This window comes from Pongo abelii, chromosome 15 (genome assembly GCF_028885655.2).
Source record: "Pongo abelii isolate AG06213 chromosome 15, NHGRI_mPonAbe1-v2.0_pri, whole genome shotgun sequence".
In the NCBI taxonomy this organism is placed as follows: domain Eukaryota; kingdom Metazoa; phylum Chordata; class Mammalia; order Primates; family Hominidae; genus Pongo; species Pongo abelii.
In genome coordinates this window covers 33,502,904-33,521,739 of record NC_072000.2, presented here as the reverse complement: position 1 = coordinate 33,521,739, position 18,836 = coordinate 33,502,904, and the positions used below count along the sequence as shown (strand labels likewise).

The 18,836-nt window shown below is 39.9% G+C and overlaps 1 protein-coding gene across 4 annotated transcripts in view; it reads left to right on the top strand.

Moving 5' to 3' along the window:
* The first annotated feature begins 2,383 nt into the window (after positions 1-2,383).
* PRKD1 (protein kinase D1) overlaps positions 2,384-18,836 on the top strand; it is a 361,380-nt gene continuing 344,927 nt past the window's right edge. The window contains exon 1 of one of the 4 annotated variants that reach the window (XM_002824640.5): positions 2,384-3,035. In XM_002824640.5, coding sequence (XP_002824686.3) covers positions 2,772-3,035 — 264 coding nt within the window. In that variant the 5' untranslated portion in view covers positions 2,384-2,771. The remainder of the gene's footprint in view (positions 3,036-18,836) is intronic. The other 3 variants (XM_063715550.1, XM_009249000.4, XM_063715549.1) reach the window with 3 other exon arrangements.

The window sequence follows — 18,836 nt, the reverse complement described above, 5'->3', positions numbered from 1 at the left end:
CCAGAGTAATCTTTTAAAACATGCTAGTTAATCTTACTATTCCCTGCTTTAAAACCTTCCAATGGGTTGGCAGTACACTGAGAATTAAAATAAAAACACTTTACCATGGCTTTCAAGACTTCTGGTAACCTGGTTTCTATTAGCTCTCTGACCTCATCTCATGCACTTGCCCCTCTTTTCCTATGCCTTGAAAATGTTAAATATATTTCTGTGTTAGAGTCTTTGCACTCTCTGTTACCTATGCCTACAGTGTTATTCCCCCAGTTCTTCTGAAGTCTACCCTTTCTATCATCCAGATTTTGGCTCAAATGTAAACTTCTCAGTGAAGTCTTCTCTCATTCCCAGTCCAGAGCAGTGCCCATTTCTTCACCTCTCCTCCCACAAGTCACTGTCTTCACCATTGGGTTTAAAAAATTCATTGCAATTATGAATATTAGAAATAATATCATTTGTGGTTTTACTCCATCCCCCCTCCCCTTTTCACTGTGATCTTTTTAGGGCAAGGACCACCTGTCTTCACAGCTGTGCAACTGGTGCCAGCACAGTGCCTGGAACAGAGAAGTCCTCAACGTGCAGTTGTGATATCTATAAAACATGAATGTCTTCAGCGCTCTGGAATCTCAAATGAAACCAGCTTTTTGTAAGTCTCTTGTAAACTGACCAGCAAGCTTTTTTTTGATAATAGAGAACTGTGGAATATTAACTTTATTCTGATTTGAAAGAAAATGAAGTATAGTTTCGGACATTTAAAAGAAAAAACCTCCTTCAGAATTCAGAAAGGCATTTCATCAAGAAAAATTCCACCATTTTCCTAGATTAGCTGAGTCTAGAACATTAGGAAAATTACCTACCTGTATCATGGATGAAGAGGACCACCTCATAAGTAACTATGCAGGGAAAATGTAAACACAGGTAGACCTTATCAAACCATCACATTCAGAGAATAAATTCAAGTCTCTTCAATGTAGTTGTGCAGCCTTGCAGTGTTGAGGCTCCATTACTGACCCTGGGAACACGGTTCTAAAGGAAGCTACCTTGCAACATCTTGGGTCACAACCAGAAGTTAAGACAATAAATAAATAAATAAATAAATAAATAAATAAATAAAACAGAACAAAATAAGCTATACAAAATACAAAATATTTGTTTAGGTATGTTTGTGTGTACTCACGGAGGGGAAGGGGAAAGTCTAGGGAAGTGGCGAAGAGACAGGCAGGGCTGACTACATAATCTGCGTGGCCCATTGCAAAATACAAATGTGAGACTCCTTGATTAAAAATTATGAAGAAGAACAAAACAGCGACAGTAGACTATTGTCCCGGAATATTAAACCAAACACGGGTCTTATGAGCTGTGGCCTATACAACTGCACAGTCGCACAACCAATGAAGCCCACCCTGGTTGGAGGGGAGAATTATAATTCATCTCCAACGAATGTAAAGCAATCCCCACCCTGCCAAAACAACAATAAAAATAAACGGCGATCCAAATTAGGGCAGGTTGTGCCCAATCCTGATGGCTGTGCTTGTGATGACGGTGGCGGTGCTGAGGTGGACTTGTGAGCACTGCTCCTATATAACAGACTTCAAATTGATAGAGGAGAAGGAAAATAGTTTCTGAAGCTCCAGAGTAGAAACTTCAGGCGCAAAGAATACGGTAAAGAAAAGGAGACCGCATCAGACCTTCCTCCTGCCCTTGGGCAGTCAATGCCTTTCCTTTCCAAAGCGACCCTCTCCTTAGATCACTGTGTATATCCGGTGCCTTAGGAGCTGGGGTGGAGTAGGTAGGGTTGGCTGTGAGGGCGAGTCAGAGCGACAAAAAGGGTAGAGACAAGTTTAAATCCCTTTCTGTGGATTGGCTTCCTACCCTCTTTGGCAACAAACCCCAGGGCTCCCAGAGGGGCCTGGATGTAAGTGGGTTCCGGATGACCGTCCTCCCTTGACCTTCCGAAGGTAAGACCCAAGGGGAACCGCTGTGATCAGCATTCTTGAATTCCTCAAAAGTCACCTCACTTGTAGAAGTGCGTAGTCCTCCAGCATTTGGAAGAGGTGGCAGGGACCGTGGGGCCTGGGAAGTTCGCGACCCCAGGAAGCGGGTCTGAGGCGGTGCACCCCATTCACTCCGTCGGCTGTCGGGGCAGCGGGACCCGCGAGGACGGGAATCCCTGCAGGGAGGGAAGGGCCGCGCCTGCAGAGGCGGCTCCGAGCCCCGCCACTAGGTCCTATCCCGGCTCGCGGAGGCTCAGGCCCCGGGAACTGCGGGCGGAGGGGGCGGCGACCGGGCACCCTGCGGCCACTGCTCCTGCGACTCCCGCGCCCGCCGGGTGGTGGCTCCCCAGTGCCCGCCCCCAGCTCCCCTTCCCCGCCCCTCACGCCCCCTTCCCGCCCCCGCCCCCGCCTCCGCCCCCGCCCGGCGCTCGGGCCGCGCCGACCCGTCGCCCTGTCCTTCCGAGCGCGCCAGGCGGCAGATTCTTGGCGGCGGCGGCGGCGCCTCCCCAGTGCCGGCGGCCCCGAGGCGGCTGCCGTGCTCCGGGCCGCAGAGTCCTCCCGCCTCGGCCATTTTCCCTCCTCCCCATCTCCTCCCCTTAGTCCCCTCCCCTCCCGATCCTCATCCCCTTGCCCTCCCCCCGCCCGGGGACTTTTCCGGAAAGTTTTCATTTTCCGTCTGGGCTCTCGGAGAAAGAAGCTCCTGGCTCAGCGGCTGCAAAACTTTTCTGCTGCCGCGCCGCCAGCCCCCGCCCTCCGCTGCCCGGCCCTGCGCCCCGCTGAGCGATGAGCGCCCCTCCGGTCCTGCGGCCGCCCAGCCCGCTGCTGCCCGTGGCGGCGGCAGCTGCCGCAGCGGCCGCCGCACTGGTCCCAGGGTCCGGGCCCGGGCCCGCGCCGTTCTTGGCTCCTGTCGCGGCCCCGGTCGGGGGCATCTCGTTCCATCTGCAGATCGGCCTGAGCCGTGAGCCGGTGCTGCTGCTGCAGGACTCGTCCGGGGACTACAGTCTGGCGCACGTCCGCGAGATGGCTTGCTCCATCGTCGACCAGAAGGTAAGTCGCCGCACCGCTGCTAGCCCGGAGCCTCCCCGCGGCGCAGGGGGCGCTGCTCGGCTGGCCCTCTCCGCGCCAACTTTCCGGCTCCCGGGGCTCGGCCAGCAGCCAGCCTCGCCGGCGCTCTGGAAGCGGCTGGCCCCGCCGCGGCTGGACGCCTGCAACCCGAGGCGCTGCGCTCGCTGTTGCTCATCCTCCTCTCGCCCCATCTTCCTCTATTCACCGATTTCTTTCCAGTCCGCCTCCTCCTCACCCATTTCCATCCTTCTCATGACATTTCCAGGTATCTTGCCCTTTCCTCGCCGCGCCCCTCCTTGTCCTTGAGACTTCCCAGTTTTCTTCCCCTCTCTCCCCTACGGACCCTGGCCCAGCGCATTCCTGGTGCAGGAATCCTCCTTCCTGCACCAGAGCTCTGCCCCTGGAATGACCTGGAGACAAGGAATTTCTCACCTGTCAGATAAGCTTTTAAGAGAGTGTGATTGACTCGGCCAGTTGTCAAAACAACTGACCAGGACTGCAGCTACCCAAGGCCCTGTCATCTTTTAGTTCCACCTCTGTATGAGCATGGAAACACATTTTCCAACGACAAAACCTGAAAGTTGCAACCTTCCTATTTTTCATTCCCAGGATGCTTATAGTAGGACGTTGAAGTGGTGGGGGTGATGTCCAGGAACACCCCGAGGCTGGCTGTGTCCTTAAGTTTGAGGCTGTGGGGCTCTGGACAGCGGCCACTGAAGGCAGGTTAGAAGAAGGGTCATTATCCGGGGCCAGGCCACCCCCAGAGGAGACTCAGCCCACCCACCACTGTTTACAGTTGCAATTTGGATTTTCAGGTTGCCTCTGGAGCCATCCAGATGGATGTTGCATGGAAGGGGGTGATACAGATGTGAGGGAGAGGGGGCCATGGCGCCAGTCTTCTTAGTGTAAACAGCCAGTGTTTCAGGGGTGGAGACAGAGGTCTCTAAAGGTGCTGAATTTTTCAGCCCTGGAGGACTGGCTAGCACTCCTTTTGCTTTCTAATTATCACTTGAATAATCATGAATTGCTTTCTTTAAACTATTTGTAACAGAGTTTGCTAAACCTTAAGGGTTGTAAATTGTGGCACCGAGCACAGGGTTGTTAAAAGCTCCAGGTGGAAAAAAATCACTGATCTAGAAAGTTGTGAAAGTTCTAAACTAAGGTAACAATGAGTGCCAGGAATTTATTTATGGAAATTTATATTACGGGTAATGTCAACTGTTTGCAACTTCCAAGAAAATGACACATTTTGTCTAATGCTGATGGAAGTCATATCATGCTCCTTTTCCACATCAGTATTGTGGAATGTCTATTGTGGGTCAGCAGGAGCACTCCTAGGCACTGTGAAAACCTTGTATACAACCCTCTCCATTTGGATGCAGACCAGTTAATTAAACAGCAATGCTTCATAAGCACATATACAATGTAAAATAAAATTTCTCAAAAAGCAAAGGTAATTCTGTACAATTTTAACTTTCTAAAATCTAAAGCAAGTGAAGTAGTGTCAGAGAATATTCAAATTGGGTCAAAGTAATATTGATAGACTTTGTTTTGACCAGCTTGAATTCTCCGTCTCCCCCGCCCCCCACTTGCTCATGGAGTTCAGGATGGAGAGACTGATGCCTGGTTCAAGAGGTTTGGTAGTGGGATTTTAAACGGAGGGTGAATTCCAGGTGTCTCAGAAGCTACCAAGGGGCGTGTTACATGGAGAGAGTGAGATGAGAGCAGAGGGAGAAGGGACAGCAAGCACCTATGGAATGCAGCAGGCCTGCAGGTGGTGGCTGGGGTATTTAAGGGAAGTACAGTTATGAAAAGGCCTTGCATTAAACTCAAATTGCCAGAAGCCTCAGTAATCTTTTCATAGCGACATCATACCAAGGACATGTGAAAGACGGATTTGCTGTGTGGAGGTTTTAGAATGCTAAAAATGTTATGGCAGAAAGAGCACCGAAGTTCAGTCATGAGCTAGTTGGAACATGAGCCAAGACTCTTGGGGGAGACACCAGGAGAAATACTGGAAAGGGAAAATCATCAGCCCTGATTGGTGACTGATTTATAAGGGGAATTCTTTCCTTTTGTATTTATTATAGTAGTTTCTTTTGTCTCTCAAAGAAGTTTGAAAAGTTTGACTGTTTGGAATAGTTAAGGTAAAGATCTGACTTTTTTTTTTTTTAAGGTTATAAAAAAATTGGGGTTAGATTTATAGATGTGAACTTGAGAGTTATTTATATACAGAATACTGTAAATAAATATATACTGGATAGTGTTTCTGGACAGAGGACTTTTTCAGTTTCTCTGTCATTTGTCATCTCTTTCAGAATATAGTATTATCCCAGCAGAAACAAAATTAAGAGAGCTGACGGTCCATCACAGGATACAGGGATCTCTGTGTGTTGTGACAGTAGGAATGGCAGAGTGTCAGTGTGGAGTTAAGGAAGTGGGAGGGAGTTCTTTTGTCTTTTATTTCAGTTTTTTTTTGGAAGTACCTTATGAGGACGTCAGCTATGAGGAAGGATGACAGGAGTTTGGGGAGTGGATGTTTCAGGAGAGAGCAGAGGGTTTGAAATCATTTACAATTTACTGTGTGGGCTGAAGTCGTGTGGAACTTACAGCAGAAGGTTGTCCTGATCTTTCTGAGTCTTCCATATCTGTTGTTTTAAATGTGTTAAGAAGTTTTTCATTCATTTTGTTCAGGAGCTCCCTAAATACTAACATAGATCATACGAGCATTGGAAATATTGGCTGACAGTTTCAGTAACATCATAGGACATTTCCTTTGGGATGAGCAACTGAGGTGTACAAGGCTGCATAAGTTTCCCTGAGAAACTCACCTGTAAATTATTATTGTTACTATTTAGAATTTAGAGTATAGTTGTTCTCTAATTATGTAGCAGACACGATTGTACTTGAAACATTGTGATGGTAATTCAACAAAAAATACTTATTTTAAGATAACGTACCCTAAGTATATACTGACTTATATAAGTAAATAATTATTTCTTCCATCTTCTAGTTTAGATGAAAAATCTAGTCTTGCTTTTTTGTATGTAACAATGCATGGCTATATAATATGTTATTCTTTCTTTTTAGAAAGTATTGATCCAGGGTTTTATTTACATTATGTTTATTTAGTTTGCAAGTGTGTGACGTTGAAGCCTGGTTGTATATAAAGATATGTATTCTGTTAGCGTACATGGTTATTGTTTTCAGGAGGGTAAAAAATAATAACAATAATTGACTTCACTTTGAAACACTGTTACTTTATACTATCAAAGAAACCTTGAATATGTAGACTGAGGAGGAATTGTTTTAAAGCAAGGAAAAAAAATTCCAGAGGAAGAGCTAGTTGGGTTTCATAGTACATCATCTACCTATCTACCACACACACAAACACACACACACACACACACACACACACACATATATATATATATATATATTTTTTTTTTTTTTCCTCAAATGAGCAGTGTTACTCTTTAGGGATGCTTGATGCAATTAATATGACTGTTCATTTTGGCTGTTACCTTATTAGAAAGGCAACTGATATTTTACTCTTAAATGTATTTAAATGGAGTAATAGCATTTATAAGACTCCTAGCATATAGTTTCACTTTTTGGAATCATCTTTTGGCTAAAGAAATTTAACAGTGAGATTTTAAGTAGATAGCTCACTAAAGAAGTAAGGTTAGTGCCTTGGTTTGAAAGTAGCATTACTTTACTTGTAATTGTTTCACTTTAATTGTATTATACATTGTTTTCTTAATAGTTGTGGTGTCATTTTTCTCTTTATTACTAATTTTAGATATTGCACACATTCCACATAGATTGAGAAAGCTGGAAGTAATTAGGTGCTTGACCAATCCAACTGCCCTGGACCAACAAACTCCTTTTAAGCTAATGATGGTCTTTGGGGCTTAGGTATATATATTTTCATTCCAAGTTTATAATTGGCTATATTATATGTTTACTGATTTCTGATTTAATGATGAAGTATAGACTTTGTCATTTTACTGTGTTTTTTTTTTTTTTTTTGACAGAATCTCACTCTCTTGCCCAGGCTGGAGTGCAGTAGCACAATTACAGCTCACTGCAGTCTCGGCCTCCAGGCTTAAGTGATCCTCTCACCTCAGCCCCTTGAGTAGCTGGGTCTACAGGTGTGGGCAACCATGCCTGGCTAATTTTTTAATTTTTTGTAGAGATGGTATTTTGCCATATTGCCCAGGCTGGTCTGGAACTCCTGGGCTCAAGAGGTCTTCCTACCTTGGCCTCCCAATGTGCTGGGATTTAAGGAATCCCACTCGGTGTGAGCCACTGGGCCTGGCCTATTAAGTGATTCTTAAGTAATATAATTTTGGTACTCTAATTTTATTTTTATTATTTTATTTTTTGAGATAAGGCCCAGACTACAAGTACAGTGCACAATCATAGCTCACTGCAGCCTCAAAGTCTTGGCTAATGTGATCCTCCTGCCACAGCGTCCCAAGTGTTTGGGACTACAAGTGCGTGCCACCACAAATGGCTAATTATTATAATTTTTTTATAGAGACAATGTCTCACTATGTTGCCCAGGCTGTTCTTGATTTCCTGGCCTCAAGCGATCCTCCCACCTCAGCCTTCAAAGTGCTGGGATTACAGGCATGAGCCACTGTGCCCTGCCTGTATTTTTAAAATTAAAATTTCTTTTCAAGTTAATAATGTAACAGGATTATATTTTGGAACTGTATATATTATGTATTACAGATGTGGAATATATATGTAGTAGATTATGTTTAACTGTTTTTAAAATATATTTTTATTTAAATATATTTATTTAATAATATTTAATATATAAATAAATAAATTTATTTATATAAATATATTTATATAAATCATTATCCTTGTATAGCCTCCAGATGCGAAGTATTGTTTTATATTTTGTATGATAGACTACAAAAAATGAGGCCTCATCACATATCTCACAATCCCAAAGAGAAACTCTGCTTTATATTTTTCCTTTTTTTTTTTTGAGATGGAGTCTCACTCTGTTGCCCAGGCTGGAGTGCAGTGGCGCAATCTCGGCTCACTGCAAACTCCGCCTCCCGGGTTCACGGCATTCTTCTGCCTCAGCCTCCCAAGTAGCTGGGACTACAGGCGCCCACCACCACACCCAGCTATTTTTTTGTATTTTTAGTAGAGATGGGGTTTCACTGTGTTATCCAGGATGGTCTTGATCTCCTGACCTCGTGATCCGCCCGCCTTGGCCTCCCAAGAGAAACTGTGCTTTGTATTTTTCTATCAATTCTCAGACTTGTAAACCTTTTTAAAACAGGTATGTACTATTTGACAGTTTTCACAAGAATATCCTGTGAGACTGTGAAGTTAAAACCATTAAGCCTTGTAGTCCATGGTCTGGGAAGAGTTGGATGATTGGCTCATTTGATAAATACATGAATTCATTTGGGCCTTTAGATTCAGAATTGAGATCAATCTGAAAGAGTAAAAGTACACTGTGTATGGTGGTGGTGGTGGGGGGCTTACTGGAATATTATTAATAAGGTTTAAAAACTTGCCCCAGAAGACCATACTACATGACTGTGCTGTTTATTTTCACCAGATTCCTATCATAGCTTTTATGGGAGATTTATAACTTTATTTTCTAATGATTATTACCTTTTTTTGTGAGATGATTGTATGTAAGTCTTCACTAATTTATTCATGCATAACTGTTAGTGACCTTGCTAGAGAATGCAGAACATTTGTAAGTCTATGAATGTATATTTGTGACTTATCTAAGATTACTTTGAGATTTTAAGATAATATATGTAATATACATACTGCTTTGTAAATATGTGCATAATAAATGCTGTTGTTGACTAAAGCTTAAAGCTCTATAGACTAGCATACTGTCTTATTAGCAAAAAAAATTTATATTTATCTTATTATCTCAATATATAATTAAAATTATAATATTAAAAAAAGCAATATGGCTGTAAGGCCCAGGTGGCATCTTTTTCCTGCCCTCTGTATCAGGGCAAATCTTATAAGTAGTTATGTTTTGAAACAGTTTCTCAAATCTCAACTTCTCAGCATTCTTTAAGGACTAATCTAATTATTACTAAATGAAAGACACATTTGCTGATAAAAGTAAAGCATATTTTCATTGCTTTTCATTATTTTTGACAGAAAGATGATTGAACTCCTTTTCAATTACAAGTGCAATGTCAATGGTATTTCACTTGATTTTTAAAAAAGGAAATAAAATAGATAATGGTGCAACATTTGGGAACACAATGATTCAAAATTCGGGTTCTCAAGACCAAAATTTAAAGCTTATTTGCAGATCATCGCTTGATACATGAGAAGGAAGGTGCTTGGAAATCATGTAGGGAGATTGCAATTTGCTGTCATGCTAACATCTAGAGGTTGTTTGCTAAATCGTTCCATCTGATGATAGCTAATATAACATAATTGGTTGTGCATATGCAGAAATGTCATTTTGAGATGAGAAGGCAAATTTACTGGGAAACAATTGAGTTATCAGTTTGGCAAAACCAATCACAAGTCTTTTTTAGATATTCCCACTAACTACCACTTATCTGTCATGGAAGTCCGTGCCCCATTATAAAACCTTTAGAAAACCACAATTTTTAATTATTTATAAATCTTTTAAAGAAGAGTGTAGTGGATAATTATATGAAACTTTGTGTGTGTGTGTGTGTGTGTGTGTGTGTGTGTGTGTGTGTGTATTAGACTGGAATCATTGAATAAGCTCTCAAACTATACCAAAGAACTAGTATAATGATCAATATTGCAGGGCTGGACTCAGACTGTTAGAACTTGGTAGAATGCAGTCTTATAGGTGTTGATGGTGACATGAAGTTTCCTTCCTTGCTTTGTTTTTATATTCGTTTGCTTTGATTTATGTATCAGGGTAATCTTTGACCTCTGACCTTGCGTCATCACCTTGTTTAAGGTGAAAAATCTAAACCCAAATGTGGCAATAGAGGTAAAAATATAGGGTGTTTTTTAATAATAAAAGATACTACTCATCTTTTAATTTCCCCAGCATTACTTTAGAGTGAGTTTGAAAATGAGATTTCAATTTCTTAAATCTTTCCTTATTGTTGGAATATGTTGGAACAAAACAAGACAAATGCTTCCTTCCTTCCTTCTTTCCTTCCTTCCTTTTCTTTTCTTTCTCCCCTTCCTTCCTTCCTTTTCTCTTCTCTTCTCTTTCCTTTCCTTTTCTCTTTTCTTTTCTTTTCCTTTCCCTCCCCTCCCCTCCCCTCCCCTCCCTTCCCTTCCCTTCCCTTCTCTCTCTTTTTCTGTCTCTCTCTCTCTTTCTCAGGGTTTCACTGTAGTCACTCAGGCTGGAGTGCAGTGGCACAGTCTGAGCTCACTGCAGCATCAACTTCCCAAGCTCAGGTGATTCTCCCACCTCAGCCTCCCAAGTCGCTGAGACTACAGCTATGTGCCACCACGCCTGGATGATTTTCTATATTTTTAGTAGAGACAGGGTTTTGCCATGTTGCCAGGATGGTCTTGAACTCCTGTGCTCAAGTGACCAACCTGCTTCGGCCTCCCAAAGTGCTAGGATTATAGGTATGAGCCACTGCGCCCAGCCTCATTTCCCTCTTTCTATTGATAGAATTTAGATACAAAGAAAATGGTGATTTTCCTTACAACTCTTCAAAACATTTTTTAATCTATAAGAATATGAGATATTTCCCACAGGAATTCTTTTAATACTGTCAACCAAATATTTTTGTACCATTAAAAACCAGTTGTGATAGTACCACTTGAAGTTATTTGGCAGCAGAGAAATTCACATTGTTCTGTTTCTTACTTTTTCTGGTCTCACCTAGAAAAACAGATAATTAAATATACAGAGTCTTCAATTATATGGCCATTATGGCTGTTATAGAATATCATATAATTTAAATAGTTAAGAATTGGTACAAAAACAATGCATATTCAGACAAATTTCGCCTGTCTAAATCTACAGTTTCCTGTGTAGAAGTTTCTTCCAAAGTTACGAAAGGTTTTATTTGGATTAAGCCAGACAATTGATATAGCAGCTTAGCAATGTTGGCAAACATGAAACTTAGATTTTAAAATATGCAATCACACAGGAATCTTGTTCAACTTATTTTGGTGAAAAGGAAAAAAATATACACCCTTCACTAGTTCATTGGCATCTATTCTGACTAAACCACTGATTGATGAGGAACTAGTGAATGTATTGCTTGTTTTTAGGCACAATTTCAGGAATTTCTGAATGCTTCTGTCCTTAATTGTCGGCAGCCACTTTTCCCTGCATATATTATAAAATGGTTGAAAAGTATTAATTTAGTAATGAAAATATGAATGAAAAATATGAATGTGCATAATACATGGTGTTTATAATTAGTTTGATTTTTTTCCTACACTCAATGTTCTTACAGTTAGGTGATTCTCTCAACCTGAGCAATTGTTCAGTGTAGGGTGAAAAGATTAAAGAGATTGCTTATTTGAAGTTATGTAAATATCCACAGTAATCATGAACATTTTTATTTTTCAGTTTGTTTGATTCCATATCAATTCTGGTTAGGAGTGGCATGTTATACAGGCTTTTGCAAAAGTATTGACACTATTTCACACAATGTCTTGTACAGTCAGAGAGATTGGGGAGGAGAGGACTGAAGGGGCAGCTAAAAACTAGAAATAAAGAGTCAAGTGGTAAATTGAAAAGGTGAGAAAAGTGGAACATAAGATTAAAGGGTCACCACTTGTATTACAGCAGGTATTTCAGCTACTGTGAGCAGGTGAACATTGAGATCTAATGATTAGGACCATCTGAAAATATATTCAGAAGCTTCCTAATCAAATTGTACATATGGTACATATTTTTGGTGTCATTGGGATCATAATAAGTAAGTAGTTTTTTTTACATTTTTGTGAATTACTATTTGATATTTTCATAGTTCTGACTGTTTGAATTACCTGTCTCACGTTGAGTTCCCTTTGTAACACTGCAGGTGATCCTACAAGATTCTTTCTCCCTCCCCAGCATTGTTAAGGTATAATTTACTAATAAAAATTATATATACTATGATATATGATGTAATGTTTTGATATGTGTATACATTGTGCAGTGATTAAATCAAGCTAATTAACATGTCCATCATCTCACAGACTTATCTTTTCTTTTGTGTGTGGTGAGAACATTTAAAATCTACAATCAGGCAATATATTATTTCCTGCTTTGAAAAAATCAATTTTGGGGTACTAGGCTTAGTACCTGGGTGACAAAATAATCTGTACAGCCCCCCCATGACACAAGTTTACCTGTGTAACAAAACCGTACACGTACCCCTGAAACTAAAATAAAAGTTAAAAAAAATATATTTTTTACTTAAAAAATTAGCTACAGGTATATAGATTTGCTATAATCATACTCTTCAGTTCATAGCACATTTTTTTCATCAGTCCAATAAGGATCCTTATTGCGTTATGTTTCATTTTGTTTTATTATTTATTTTCAACCAGGCATTGGAAGAACTGTGGTATATGTATGAAGTATTGTATCTTGAAAGTTGAAGCTTGTTTCAGTATACAAAGTTTTTCACAAGATAATAGATGGTTAAGATAAAATTAAAAGGGTATTCAGCATTTTAAATAAAGAGCTATATCTCTTTTCTTTTTCATAAACAATAGAATAAAAAGAATCTGAATATAATTGAATTCTAACTTGATATGTCACAAACAGAAACGTATTTCTACATCAAATAAAATAATTTGTTCAAATATGAAATCCATGTATCATTACATGAGCTTGTTTTTTTTGTAAATGATTTAAGTTGACTTTTGACTAGGAATTTTTTGCTTGAAATTTATTCACCAACATTTACGTTGATGTAAATTTCAAACTTTCTTAAGAATCAAAGCACTTTTCGTTAATTATTAAGATTAATCTGTTAGGTTAAAGTGTTGATAAAAGTTTTTAAAGTATCAGTTTTGGCCATACCAAAAATACAGAGCCTTTTCTTAGGTTGTCTAAATCCGTCATATTAATGACATAATAATTACAGGATGATTATGGAACTGTTTCTTTGTTTTGGGTGAATGACTAGCTAGAAAGAGACTAGGGATTCAGTTCTAGTTCAGGTGCTAGAATTAAGTTCCAGAGACTTGATTGAATTAGGCCATTTATCAATAGTCAAATGTTTATTAAAGACACTCTTTCTTAAGCTTTTTATCAATTAAACATGAACATTTCCCCCCCTCCCTTCTAACTCCTCACATTGTTGAGAAATGGTGGTAGGCTTGTGTTCTGGTAGGGCCTCTTGGGTTGGACCAGGGAGTTCTTACCATTACAAAAAGTGGCTATGTCCTTTTCAGAGTGTTAGGAGATCATGGTTAGAATTTAGGGAGAAACACACTTAAGGGAGCATTTGGCAGAGGGACTAGGAGGAGTTTGAAGACATTTAAGTGTGACTTCTTTGCCACAGGAAAAAGAGATTTTTAGGGTGAGACATGATACTATTTCTTAGCCTACAGAAAGGTGAGGTCTACTGTCCATTTTGAGACATCTGTATAGTTCTGTGGTGCAAAGCTGGTATCATCTTTGCATTTAGCATCCTTGAAAGGCTTGGTCTGTGTCTCTAATATGGAAAGCTGCAAGTAAGAACATGGGTGACCAACAGAGTTGCAGTTATTTAGAGATTGGTTAGTGCCGTTAGATCCTCAGAACAGTAACACTAGAGGTTATGACCACTTGACCAAACAACCGTAGCTTTTTCACCATTGTGAAAAGCAGGAAAGAGTCGGGGAATGGTGTCAGTTAATCTTTGGTGATGACTTTGAATCAGTGGTGGTGAATAGACCTGAAACAGTGACAATAGGCAAAGTCTGTGGGCTACTGAGACTCGTGGCACCTGAGGGCAGAAAAGAACATGACAGCAAAGCTCTGACCTTCCTGTGGCTACAGCCAGAAGAAATGGCCACACTAGATCACTCAGGAATAACAGTGGAAAGAGATCTTGGAGGTTGCTTTTTACAAGCAGGGTAGTCCTCTTTAGAAATTTCATGAGCATCACAGGTGAGAACTCCAAAGGGCAACTTCATGATGACCTGTCTGTAAGAATTTTGAAAAGCTTATCCCAGGAGCCTTGGGTCATGATAGACAAGGTTCCAGGGCCTCTTCTGGAAAATTCTGTGAGTGGCAAAGGACCTTGAACTGGTGGTTTCTTTCACAGTACAACGGCCAGCAGAGGGGAGCCTCCAGGAACAAAACCTTCCTGACATTTACTTTGTGTGCCAATCTGTATCTTGGCTTTTCATTTGTCTTTTCTGATTTTCACAGTAGCCCTTTGTGGTAGTAATTTTCTCTCTATTTTAAGGATGAGGAAACTAAAGGTTGGAGAGGTTAAATTATTTACCTCAAGTCACATAGCTACTATGTAAAAAGCAGACCCTCCCAATGCTTTATTCACTTGCTTGAAAGGCCGTAGATTTGTACGAAGAGTTTGGAATTATCAGATTATGGGAGAAAATTTAAGTCTTCCTATTATGTTGGCTGAAATTTACTTAAAAATGCTTAAACTTTGACAGTGTGGTATTATTGATTTATTTAAATTATTCCTTAGTCTAGAAGGCTTCCCTCATCTGGAATTCACATTCCAATTAGTGGCCAGCTAGAATCCTAGTCACTTTGGAGGCCACTACTACAAGGGTTCTCTTATTGGTGGCAAGATTCCCCCCACTTCCCACCCCTTCAGCATTTATAATTAATATAGAGAACATTAGAACTGGACTGTCATTGGGGAAATTAGTGAAATTTGAGAGATATTTTAATATCGCTTTTAGAAATACTAAATCTGCCTGTTTTAGAGATACTCCTCACCCTTGAGGAATCATATGATCTATAGTACGTCTAATTGTTAATTTTTTTTGAAATATATTTCTGTTTGTGTAGCAGAATTTGGTTTGGAATTTGCTCCTCTGGTACCAAAATTGTGGAGATAGCCAGTCCTTACCCACCTGGACATTTTCAGATGCCACTGTCTATCCAAAGAAGTTAATTACCTTGTGTAACTGAACTGGCCTTTTTTCCAATAAGATGTGGCCACCAAGTGTCGTGGAAGAAGAGATTATGGTAAGACCATATATTGATCATTGTGGTTCAAAATTGGTAGATGTAAAGAATTACATTTATCAGTGTAAATCAATGAATCATTCTTGAATAGTACACTGATTCTGAGCAGGTTCTGAGAAAACAACTAAGGGTCCTTAAGAAAAGTACCTTTCAGGCTGGGCATGGTGGCTCATGCTGTAATCCCAGCACTTTGGGAGGCTGAGGTGGGCAGATCACAAGGTCAGGAGATCAAGACCATCCTGGCTATGGCTAACATGGTGAAACCCTGTCTCTACTAAAAATACAAAAATTAGCCAGGCCTGGTGGCGGGCGCCTGTAGTCCCAAGAGGCTGAGGCAGGAGGTTGGCCTGAACCCAGGAGGCGGAGCTTGCAGTTAGCCGAGATCGCGCCACTGCACTCCAGCCTGGGCGACAGAGCAAGACTCCATCTCAAAAAAAAAAAAAAAAAAAAAAAAAGAAAAGAAAAGTGCCTTTCAGTGTTCAAGCAATTCTCCTGCCTCAGCCTCCTGAATAGCTGGGATTACAGGATTACAGGATCACATGTGCCACCACGCCTGGCTAATTTTTGTATTTTTTGTAGAGATAGGGTTTTACTATGTTGACCAGGCTGGTCTTGAACCTGCCATGGCCTCCCAAAGTGCTGGGATTACAGGCGTGAGCCACTGTGCCCAGCCTGCTTTCCTTTTAGTAGTAGTATTTGGGTTGTATATTTGCTAAGGGTCATTCTTCACAAATATGTATGGTTATTCTTTTAATAAAGTTTGTTTGCTTGCTTATTTTTTGTCAATTATGAGTGAAGCCACCTGAAGGTAAACTTCCTCCCACTTGTACATAATCAATCGCAAGCTAAGTAGAAGTTTTCTTTCCACTTCAGTGGTTGAATTGAATTGTGAATTGCCTTGCATCCTTTCACATTGTCTGTGTCCAGGGCTAATGCCAACACTTAACTTCCCTCGTAGACTAATTGGACTTTCCTCAAACTTTACAAAAATGTAGATATAAGTGTGTCTATATATAGAGAGAGATGACTTGACCTAAAGCACATTCATAATTCAGTTCAATTCTAACAGTTCCTGCCCTGAATGAGTACTGCATAGCATATAGTAGTTTTCCCTAAGGTACTATAGAAAGGTGCTTTTCTTTGATGTATTTGGAACTTTTGAACTTTAGTACAATGGACAACTTACATAGAGACTTCTCTTTTCACATGAGTTACCAGTAGTGTCCTGCTAATGAAAAGGCAGCAGGCCTCTCCGGCTGTACTAGAGGTCTGAATTTACTAGATGTCTGTTAGTCAAGTACTGTGCCTTGTAAACCTTATCTTCAGATAACTCATCTTTAACTAGTTGGACACAGGCCATCAGTTGTTGCTTGAGTAGTAAAGCGAATCACTCATGCCTAGCTTTCCTTTACCAAATTACAAGTACTCAGAAATAACTGATTAGCTTCAGAGCAGCCTTTGTGACAGATGTTAATTTCATCTACTAATGTGGAATGTCAACTAGGATGTAATCTTAACCATATTTACATAAATCCAGTGGCTTCCATACATTTTTGAAGCATGAAAAACTATATCTTGCATGATCTTTGCTTTTTTTTCAATTCTTTGAGAAGGAAAAGGAGCAAAAGTAAACATAGAGTGAGGATGGACTAATGGAGAGGAGTTGCTCTAATACACTAAATTAAATAGGCTGACCGTATGGTCTGTTGTCCAGGACAGTCCCAATTCCATGCCTGTTGTCCTGGAATTCTTTTAAATTGTACATTCACTAACAAAAACAAACAATAAAGAAAAACAGAAAGAAAAACCTGACTTAGGGCAGGCATTTTATTATCTTTTGGCCAAAAAACCTGTACATTTAAGGAGAAAGGTAAAACTTACATTTCATAGAAAGAGTCATCAAATCATGTATATTAACCATGTCATTTTTGGTAACTCTTCTAAATGGTTTAAGCTAAAAACAAAAACAAACACCCTACTTAGGTTAGAATGTTATCCACTTTGAAACAAATGTTTCTGTATAACTTAAAAATGAAAAGACAACTAACATTTAGAATTCATTTCATAAGCCAATTGCTTAGTCTCACTTCGAATGTAATACATAAAGCAGTTTCAGTGCTCTTTTTCAACCAGTCAGTAATCCAAGATACTGCAATAGTACATTTGTATCAAACAGCAAATAACTTTGATTATTGTGGTAGTACACACTAAATTGATTCTGGACGTACATAATACCTTTATTAATTCAAGTAGTTAAACAGAAAAGCCTGCTTTGAAGCTTTAGCCTAAAGTGCTCTTCGCAGTCATGACAAAGGCAAAATACATGGACTTAGATGCAGAAGGGTGACACTGTTCATCATAGTTTCAAGTTGTACTTTATTGTGTTCTTTTCACTGGAGAAAATACGGTTAGCAAAGAAAGGAGGAACACTATACACAGATGTCTTTGATTATTTAAAAATTTTGTTTTTTATTTAAAAAATAATTAGGCAAATAAGAGAGAGAAAATTTTGGAAGTTGTGTTGTCCCAAAATAAGAATGTATGGACTGTAGCGCATATTTGCTTAAGATGTTCAGAGTCATGGTCTGGGTGAAGCAGATATATGAGTTATACCTATTACTCTATACTTGGTTTCTGTTGATGAATATACTATTGAAGTCATGTTAAGAATTATAGGTTTGGAAGTCACAATGTTGAGTATTCTGGCTCTGAAAAATAATGCAAGTAAGAGGACAAAAGCCACTTGAAAAGGAACTTGATTTAATCATTCCTGTTTAGAATTTTCTCCACATGGAAAATTATGATTTTTATACTTTAATTAAATAATTGGTTTTTTTTTTTTTGAAAATTACAAAATAACTCTTCGTGGTAGGCTAAATAATGACCCTCCAAGATGTCTACATCCTAATCCCTGGAACCTTTGAATGTTACCTTATAGGTCAAATGGGACTTTGTAGATGTTGTTAAGGATTTTGAAACAGGGAGATGATACTGTGTTATCCAGGTGGGTCCAGTCCAATCGCATAAGACCTTAAAAGTGGACAGTTTTCCTAACTAGGTCAGACAGGTGAATATGAAGAGCAGGAGTGATTCAAAGAATGAGAGAGATTCAGTACCCTTTTGCTGACTTTGCTGATGGAAGAAATGGGCCATGAGCCAAGGAATGCTGAGGTCCCTGTAAGAGGAAAGCAGGAGGAGGTAGAGTCATGTAGTAGGAGATGTGACAACAGAAACAAGATGTTGGAGTTATTCGAGGAGTAGCTTATGAGCCAAGGAACATAGGAAAAGCTAGAAGCTGCAAAAGGCTAGAAAAGGTCCCTTCCTTCCAGAAGGAACCACATTTTGACTTTTGCCTAGAAAAACTGGTTTGGACTTCCGATCTCCAAAACAGTAAGATAATAAATTTTTGTTTAGTAAAGCCACTAAGCTTGTGGTAATTTGTTACAGCAACAGTAAGAAACTAATATGTCACAAAAGGTGAGAAATTCAGATAAGCCCCAGAATGGATCATACTACTCAGAGTTAAATATAGTTAATATTTTGGTGGATATCTTATTTTTTTCTGTAAGCAAATATGCTCATCCAAATTCAAATATGCTTTTATTTGCTGTTTTTATTGGATACTTCTATGTCAGTTTTGAAATATAAAATGTTCAGTGCCCTTGGGG